At 35.3% G+C, this 8,763-nt stretch overlaps 2 protein-coding genes across 3 annotated transcripts; one reads left to right on the top strand and one right to left on the bottom strand.

Moving 5' to 3' along the window:
* The first annotated feature begins 411 nt into the window (after positions 1 to 411).
* On the top strand, positions 412 to 3,719 carry LOC101245458 (PLASMODESMATA CALLOSE-BINDING PROTEIN 3). 2 transcript variants are annotated; one of them, XM_010322569.4, is made up of 4 exons: positions 412 to 1,000; positions 1,522 to 1,767; positions 1,861 to 1,894; positions 3,046 to 3,719. In XM_010322569.4, exons 1-4 carry the CDS (start codon positions 946 to 948, stop codon positions 3,323 to 3,325), a joined length of 615 nt encoding a protein of 204 aa, XP_010320871.2. In that variant the 5' UTR covers positions 412 to 945; the 3' UTR covers positions 3,326 to 3,719. The 2 variants fall into 2 exon arrangements, with proteins under 2 accessions (XP_010320871.2, XP_004239059.2); XM_004239011.5 differs by having other exon boundaries at positions 449 to 1,000; positions 3,049 to 3,719.
* A 724-nt stretch (positions 3,720 to 4,443) lies between these two features.
* LOC101244871 (alpha/beta hydrolase domain-containing protein VTE7) lies at positions 4,444 to 8,744 on the bottom strand. Its single transcript, XM_004239009.4, has 10 exons — positions 8,439 to 8,744; positions 7,222 to 7,316; positions 7,045 to 7,142; positions 6,880 to 6,929; positions 6,316 to 6,411; positions 6,119 to 6,208; positions 5,843 to 5,935; positions 5,621 to 5,716; positions 5,049 to 5,114; positions 4,444 to 4,932 (listed from the first exon to the last, which is right to left on the bottom strand). The coding sequence occupies exons 1-10, from the start codon at positions 8,634 to 8,636 to the stop codon at positions 4,759 to 4,761; spliced, it is 1,056 nt and encodes a 351-aa protein (XP_004239057.2). The 5' UTR covers positions 8,637 to 8,744; the 3' UTR covers positions 4,444 to 4,758.
* Between the last annotated feature and the right edge of the window lie 19 nt (positions 8,745 to 8,763).

The following is an 8,763-nucleotide window of genomic DNA, read 5'->3' as shown; positions in this document are numbered from 1 at the left end:
GAGAATAACGAAAATAGAAACGTAAAATTATTTTATACGATATTTGATATTTATATTAAAGTTTAACTTATTTCGAATTCATAAAACACAAAACAAGAACGTAAAATTTTTTTATTCGATATTTAATATCTATATTGAAGATCAACTATTTTAAATTTATGCGGCCTTTCTTTATTGGTAACGACTTAAGACTTTTTTTCACACGAAACTTGAATTTGATGAGTATGATTAAAGAGGAACATACATATAAAGTTTTTGAGACAAAATTATTGAAATTTTTGAGGAAATCTTTTTTCACTAGTCATAGCAAAAAATAAAATAAAGAAGTTTGAACCATGGTTTAGTTAGATAGTAACCATGTAGTTAAGTTTATGACCGTTTGAGAAACAAAGCCACTGACATACATAGTACAGAGTACATATACATACAGTCGAATACATGACAAAATGCTTTGGCTTTTGCTGCTCACTTTCCTAAAACACATTACCCCATGCTCCCATTCTTTTATAGTAGTAATTTTAGAATGAAAAATATTGTTCGATACGATGTATAAGAATAATATTTAATATAATATGTTGATGATACTAACAGTGTTTAATTTAGTAGATTAAAATTCCAAATATGTTGTATATTTCTTTAAAATATAGTGGAAACTATGTGAATTTATTTTAATTTTAATTATATTTGAACAAATAAAAGTGAACGGAGAGTAATAACATAAGATTTTATACATATAAAATGCCACCCAAAATTGACATAGAGCCTCCACCTTCCACCTATTTTTCTTGTCTCGAGAGCTCCATATCCCTATAACACACTTTCTCTGTTCCCCTTAAACATCTTATCTTTCTGCTTTCTTCTTTACAGTAGAATTTCACTTACCTTCTTGATTTATACAGGGAATACTAATATCTTCATATCTACTTCTTAAAGCTTGGCACAATCATGGCTGCTTTTGTACTGTCTTTAATACTTCTCTTGGCTTTAACTGGTTACTCAAGTAAGCTGCTTTTGCTACTTTCACTTGAAGATTCTTCTGTTTTCTGCATTTTTCATATGTTTAGTTGTGTATCCAACTATTTCTTTTGATATCTCACTTCAAGATTCTCTTTTTCCTGCATTTTTTCATCTTCTTGCCATGGGTTTTCATCAGATTTTGCTCTGTACTGTGTATCTAACAATTTCTATTCTTGTGATGAGTTTTTACTAGATGTTGCTCTTAGTAGTGTATTTACAGTTTCTTATTTAAAGATTGAGTTTTTTTTTAGCTTTCTTACTTCAAGATTCTCTTTTTGTTTGCTCTTAGTGGTGTATCCAAGAATTTCTTATCAAAGATTAGAGTTTTCGGTTCTTTCCCTTCAAGATTTTACCTTTTCTGCATTTCCATGTGTTTAACCAGAATAGTTGTTCTTAGTGGTGTATTCAAGAACTTGTTATTCGAAAGATCCAGTCTTTTTTCTTGACCATTATCAATGATTTCTCTTTCTTGAGCTGATTTGTTCTGGTGGTCTTTTTTTCTAGGTGGTGCTAATTACTGTGTGTGTAAAGATGGTTTTGCGGACACACTTCTGCAGCACAATATAGATTATGCCTGTGGAAATGGAGCTGATTGTACTGGTATCCTTCAAAATGGTCCTTGCTACAACCCTAACACTATTAAAGATCACTGCTCCTATGCTGTAAATAGCTATTACCAGAGGAAGGCTTCAACTGGTGCTACTTGTGACTTCAGTGGAACTGCTTCTTTGACTTCAACTCCACCAGCCTGTAAATTCTTGAATCAACTCACTTTTCTCCTCTTTCTGTTTCCCCTCTTCTAGTAATGGTCACTCATATTTTTTTTCTTTGCTTTATCAACAGCCTCTAGCTCTGCATGTTATCAGACCACAGGAGGGTATGTATTCTTAAAGCTTTGTTATTTATGATGTGAGATCTTGTAATTATCTTGCCAATATTGAATGTAGCATCTCCTCAACTTGCATCCAGAAAATTGTTTTTTTCCTCTAGGACAATAAATGGTGATGTTTCCCTTTTTCTGCCCTGTTGGCTTCTCCTTGTAGATCATCACTCTCAACTTCTTGATCTTGAAAAAGATTTTTTTTCCCAAGATGTTATTATAAATATCCACCTACCCCCAGGGCTGGTAATAACATGGAAGTTAAAATTCATCTATCTAGGTAAAAAGGACATAAAAGAGGTGCAATTATTAATGCTAGATAAATTTGACTGTATGAATAAATGGTTGAAAGCTTTTCCTAATATAGTGACATTTTTCTCTGAGGACATGATTAAAGATTGTTGTTGGCTGTTCCTTTTGTTTCTTTTTAACCTAATTCTATCAATAGTCATTTTTAGTGTCCTAACTGTGTGAATTACTTTAAAACACAAGATCAGTTAGATTCATCATTTATATTTTATCCCCATGTGACCTGTCTTGATGTTGATATATAATCTGTATGTTAATGTTTTATTTGTCACTTTCCTCATTTGTTATGATGGATGTCTTTTTAGTTGAAATGTGTTTTCCAACCATGATACAAATATTTTATAAGAACCAAAGTCCTTTATACCATTTCTCATAATTCATGTAACATGCCTACTCTGGTATATCTATAATGACAACAATAGTGTGCTAACTAAGTGTCAATCTCAAGCCAGTTGGAGGCGGTTCCATCTTAGTTGGACTTTGAATTTTCTTGTAGAATTAATAATTGAATATTGTGTATGGACGGTGTAGTATTGCTCATGTAGTTTCTTGTCCTTTTTTGTTACTATGTGTTTTTTCGTGTATTTGGACTATCATATTCTTTTGTTTTGTTTCTATTGTTACTATTAGTTATTTCTTGTATTTCCATTATGTCTTTTTTTGGACTAACTTTCCTAGAGCCAAGGGTCTATCATAAACAACCTCTCTACCTATGAGGTAGGGGTAAGGTCTGCTCTGCGTAAATTCTACCTTCCCGGATCTCATTTTGTGGGATTATATTAGTGGATGGATGGTGTGCGACATTGGCCTCTCATATTGTTTTTTTTTACTTCAACCAGCAGCACTGGAGGTACCACAACCCCAAATGCACCAGGAACCACAACAAATCCAGGGATTGGCACCGGCACCGGCACTAGCACTGGCACGGGCATAGGCACAGGCACAGGCACAGGAACTAATACAGGTATTAACAACCCAACTTTTGGGATGGGACCAACAGGAAGTGGTGGCTTCAACCCAGATGGCAGTGGCACAGAGGCTCTTCATCAAAACAGAGTTTTTATCACCATGGCACTTTTGTTTACAAGCAGCTTCTTGATGGTATGCTTAAGAATTTAAAAAAGGAAGTCTGAATGTGAGGCAGTGAATGAAAGAAAAAAGGTTATGAGATGATAATGGACTTTTGGGCACAAAGTATGGGTAGCATTTTTTCAATGGTCAGCAGGGGGGGAGAATCATCTGGACACATTTCCACTTGGACATCTTTTTTTTGTTATTTACTTCTTGTTCTCTTTATTATCTCCATATATGAGTGGACAAAGTTGGAATTAGATTCCTTCTTGAAATGGAGATGTGGCTGTTTCTGGGGTAGTATGATGTACCAGTAATGTAGAAGAATCTGATCTCTTCTTTTTAGATTTTTCCTTTTTGTATATCTAGAGAAGTAGAGACATGACATGAAGTATGTATTTTTTATTTTAGAAAATTTTATCAATGAGTACTTGCTACCCTACTCACCATCTCTGATAAATTTAGTGCATATCTGTATTAAAATATAACTCCTGTAGTTCCCCCACCTGTACATCTGTAAGTATAATTGAAAATCCAACTTAAAGTAAAGCACAAACAGGGTCAAGTATCCTAGTTGTCAGAGTGTATGGAATCTTGATTTATCACAAGGGAATAAACCAAACAAGGGTTCCTTCCTCTTTTCTTTACCACCCTTTTGCCTGCTATCAATCATCATACATAATGATCAAACAAATTTTTTTTCATACAGTGGTGGATGAAATGAGTGAAAATCATAAAGAGATGAAGAAAGTGGGATGTAATGGTCCATGTAATGAGTAAAAATTACAAGAGATCAAGATTTTGGATCTTGGTGGTCAGAATACTGAAGTGCATGTGCTAGCATGTATCTAGTGTAAGAGTCTTGCACATAAGCTAGCCAAAACGCCACGATTAGGTATAAAATAGCATTAACAACTTTTGGCCTTGTTTGGTTTATGCAGGCAAAAAGGGCAAAGGTAAAGTGAATCTGGACTAAAAACTTGTTTGGTTTCTTTAAAAAAGAACTTTCTTATAATTGTTTTACTTGGATGGTGACTCCACTGCACATGCATGTGTTTTTTTTATGATATAATAAGGGATAATGACTTGGTAACTACTTTTGAACTTTGTCAAATGCTGCACTTTTGTTGCACAACAAGACATATGTCAACAGCAAATCACACAAGTTCATAGTAACTGGTAATTGATATAAAATAAGATTAGCATGTGCTGGAAGAAAAATATACCAGAATCCTAATTACTAAAGCATTCAGCTAATACTCTGCTCAAGTATTCAGTTTAATTACACTTCTCTACTGGTGTTAAAAGCACCAAAGCACCTTTGACAATCGATATGCATGCAGTGAGGTTGATGGTGCTCAAAGAATGAGAGCATATTCACCATTATAACTGGCAAACTAACCTCATTACGAGGTAGGACCAGGAAGTTGGATCTTCACGTGTGAGATATGCTAACTATCTGCTTGCACAAGTACCAGTAATCAAGACGGAACTGAGATGGTGGAGACTGAGTCAGGGTTTGCCCTCTGTGATTGGTCAGGGCGAACAAAGTCCGCTATCAACCTGGAGACAGCATCAGGCTTCTCCACATGAGGGATATGGCCACATTTTGGTATTTGGCGTAGAATTGCATTTGGAAGTTCACAATGCAATCTCTGACGACATGAAAGTCAATGGACACTTCAGTATCATTGTTATGCACTCCGTGTACTAAATATATGAATGCTAGGAGCTAACAGGTTTAGTGATCCAAAGTTTGAAAGAAACATACCACTGCAAGCTTGTTGTCAATAATCTGATCATCTTCACCCCAAATTATCAGTGTTTTCTGCTTGACCTGCAGGAGTCCTAGCATGAGAATGCTGAACAATTTTCCATCGTGACAAGACCGAAACCAGTAGACAACATAGAAAATGAAGTTACAGCTAGAAATGCCATGTAACAGCAGAATCAGAAGCAAGTTGAATCCATCAGTGTCAAGATCACAGTAGTCTACATACCACATGAATGATTTTAATGACGTCTAAAGCTAATAGGTTTGTAACTCCAAGAGATGTTTGCAGTTAAACTTATGGTGTATCACTTTATGCCATCTCTCTTATTTAAACAAATTTTTCAGAACTAATATCAGTGCCCACAGGTTCCTGTATTTAGACTCCAACAATTGCATGTTAAGATGAAACTAGTAAGATCAAACTCAATATTGGTAGTTTTCATAATCAAATCAATGCCTATTAAATAGAGCAAGATAATGCTGTTTGATACTAGTCTATGCCAAAAAAAGTGACAAAAGGCATGTATATTTAGGAATAACTTGAGAAAATTTAGTAAATCTTCACATACATGTTCTATCTGAGAAATGACATTGTAACCTCCACTGATCATGAAATTCACCAATGCATCCTCCCACCAAGGTAATGAACAATGTAAGCGGCCAATCTGGATAGAAAACCAGATAATCAGAAGTGTAAAACAAAAGAGAATAAAAATATGCCAGAAGCACATTTTGAATATCTGATCTCCATGACTTTAAGGTTTCTAAAAAGATCAAAGGGTCAAACTTACATTAGTCCAGTCTATGCAGGTACTAAATGGTAAGCCATTGAAAGCTAATGAAGTTGCATATAAGCGAAGTGGGAGACTTTTCAACAAGTAAACCTGCAGCAGGTTATTTCTCATTAACAATGGCAAAAGTTTCTCTTCTTTACTTTTAGAGTTTGCTAATCAGAAAACAAGTTGCTAATAAACTACACATTATAACATATATGTAATGTTACATCAAACATCCAATCTGGCGTAGAATGTACTCTTTTTTTTTAAGAGGAATAGGAGGTAACTCACCCCAGCATAAGCTACTGCTTTGGGTAAGGTTGCAAGGTTTCCTGTACCTTCCGCGTAAACACTTGCATCAATTAAAACCAGCCTATCAACCTGATAAAGTAAAGCTACTTGAAGCAAGCATAAAATAATACCTTCTTCATACAGGAAAGTAATTTACAACATCTGAACAGGGATCCTAAGTTACCGAATGAACTTACAGCTTCTGGATATTTAACAGAAAAGTCAATAGCAACAGCAGATCCAAGACTAGGTCCAACAAGTACCATTGGCTTCTTGATGTGGGTAGACCACAGCTGAAAGACAAACAAGACAGCGAATTTCAAAACATGTAAGCTGAATTTTTTTTAAGAAATGTAATATCCCAGTAAATGTTCAACATGGTCTTAAGGCCAGGCCAGGAAGATATGCCTGGCCCTTATCAGACTTCTAACGGTTTCTACAGCTAGACAAAGAAACACTACTTCAATATTTTTAAGCGTAGACCTGTGCCAAGTAAGCAAGGATGCCCCTTTTTAATGCTTCATAACTGTAATATCATACCACTGCACAATGCACAATGAGGCATAACTATGTACATGACCCTGCATAAGTATTATAGTTACACTACTAGGAAAAAAGATTGAGAGATTTACCTTAATTTTGAACTTAGATGTAACTTCACATTTATCAGAATGTGTAATGAAAGTTGAAAGATACTAATTCCAACCTTTCAAAGTTCGTATGCACTAGGTTAGAACATATATTCCGGAATCAGTACGTACCTGGTAAAGATGATCACGCTTGGAAGCTACATCACACGATGGAAGCCTTCCTTAAATATCACAGGAAACAAAAAATACAAACCATGAGCAAGTCTTCGTTTTTGTTTGCAGAATCTTTTTGAAAAATAAAGAACTGAGAAAAAGCTATAACAAGATATAACATACCTAAATCAGAGAAACCCCATCCAAGGATATCAACTGCCCATGTCTCCAATCCAGCATCCTCAAGCATTGGAAGAGTGTACCTCCACTCTAAACATGAGCTGAACAATGAGGCATAATGAACAACAGGAGCATGGCAAGAGAAAGTGATCAAAATTCATAGCTTAGCATGAGGCACACCTATCAAAACCATGGAGAAGCACAACTGGATTGGCCTCTGTCTGTTCTTTTGGCTTCACACAACTACTCATGATGCATCCCTTCGATAAGTTTACCTAAAATGAACCAGCAATGAAGCTGGACCATCAAACAAAGGCAGTACCCAGAACTTTATAAAGAAAGAGTTAATTGATTCGATCCAGTGCAATATATCTAGATATGTGACTTTGTTAGGATTATAAGAACAGAATACATAAAAGAAAAGAATGATTAAGTTGCATATGATGAGTGGACACCTCTATGACAGCGGGTACACTACCGCAATGGGTGCACTCACACCCGCTCCATTTTGTTCCAACTGTGTGTGTGAACAGGGGAATACTTATAAGAGATAACACTCATTCTAAGTCAGCACACATCGTCACAAAGTAGTGTCCAGTAGTAGTCTGCACCCAAAGTCTTAAAATCATGGATATCCCAAATATATGATACTCTTTCCATTTTAGGGATGTCCTGAAATGTTTGATACCATGCCACTTCTATACTGCTTTCAAGAAATAAAGTTCATTGAGCTATCTAAATTACAGACTGGGATGTTACCTCAATCAAAACAACTTTTTAACAATTACTGAATTATCTTCTTGCACTACCGCCAAAAAATATTTAAGTCAAATTAGCATCTTCAGATTCTAGGTTCAATTAAATACAGTCATAAAATGAGCTGGAATGAGAACAATTTAAGAAGATAAAAAAGTAAAAATAAGAGTTCTATCGTTCCTTGTAACCTAATCCATATCTAACATCGACATGCAGAGACATAAAGGTAACCCCTATAGCTGCAATGAGTACCTGCATCCATGCACAAATCTTGTGCTACTGATTTTAGGTTCTAAAGCTCTACTTCCGTTTCAAAAAGAATATGAAAACTTTAATTTCAACTTTATAAGATTAAGTGACATTTTTTTTTGTACATTCAGCATATTTTTAGCTTAAAACCACAAGATTCAAAAACATTCTTTACTTCCTTATTTCGATTTTTCTACCTCTGTGATAATATAATCCAAAAGAACAAAACTTTACTCATCAGAACAGAACCCATTTCATAAAAAGTAGAGAATTTTCCCCCAATTGAATCACAATTCTTAATGCACTTAAAAAATTCTACTACTTGCTTGAGAAAACACAGAAAACTATCTAGAAATTAACCCCAAAAAAGACAGCAGCAATAAAAAACTTACTGGTATTCTCTCAATTCGTGAAGCCAGCTTTCTAGCATAAGGGTCTTTGATATTCTCGATTTGTATAGGAAGAAAATCCGGAAATTCACCTGCCCTGATCGTTAAACGCCTCGAATAAGAGCATTTCAAATTGGTTCCAGTTAGTAGAAATGCTGGCGGAGGAGCACCACTGGTTCCGGCTGAGAAAAATGTCAGCATATTCTTTGTTTCTCAGTCGCTCAGCCGTGCACGGTGGCCACCGGTTTTTCTACTACTCATACTGAGAAGAGAAAGAACACCAAAAGGCGCCCATATAATATTTATCCAATCATGTGGCGCCAAGATA

This window comes from Solanum lycopersicum, chromosome 5 (assembly GCF_036512215.1).
Source record: "Solanum lycopersicum chromosome 5, SLM_r2.1".
Lineage (NCBI taxonomy): Eukaryota > Viridiplantae > Streptophyta > Magnoliopsida > Solanales > Solanaceae > Solanum > Solanum lycopersicum.
This window is presented reverse-complemented; position numbering and strand designations above follow the sequence as displayed.

Coding starts and splice junctions, on each gene's coding strand:
- LOC101245458 (XM_010322569.4), top strand. CDS start 946: ATGGCTGCTTTTGTACTGTCTTTAATACTTCTCTTGGCTTTAACTGGT. Junction 1,768..1,860: donor GACTTCAACTCCACCAGCCT/GTAAATTCTTGA, acceptor CTTTATCAACAG/CCTCTAGCTCTGCATGTTAT. Junction 1,895..3,045: donor TGTTATCAGACCACAGGAGG/GTATGTATTCTT, acceptor TACTTCAACCAG/CAGCACTGGAGGTACCACAA.
- LOC101244871 (XM_004239009.4), bottom strand. CDS start 8,636: ATGCTGACATTTTTCTCAGCCGGAACCAGTGGTGCTCCTCCGCCAGCA. Junction 7,317..8,438: donor CACGAATTGAGAGAATACCA/GTAAGTTTTTTA, acceptor GGTTCATTTTAG/GTAAACTTATCGAAGGGATG. Junction 7,143..7,221: donor CTTCTCCATGGTTTTGATAG/GTGTGCCTCATG, acceptor CTCATTGTTCAG/CTCATGTTTAGAGTGGAGGT.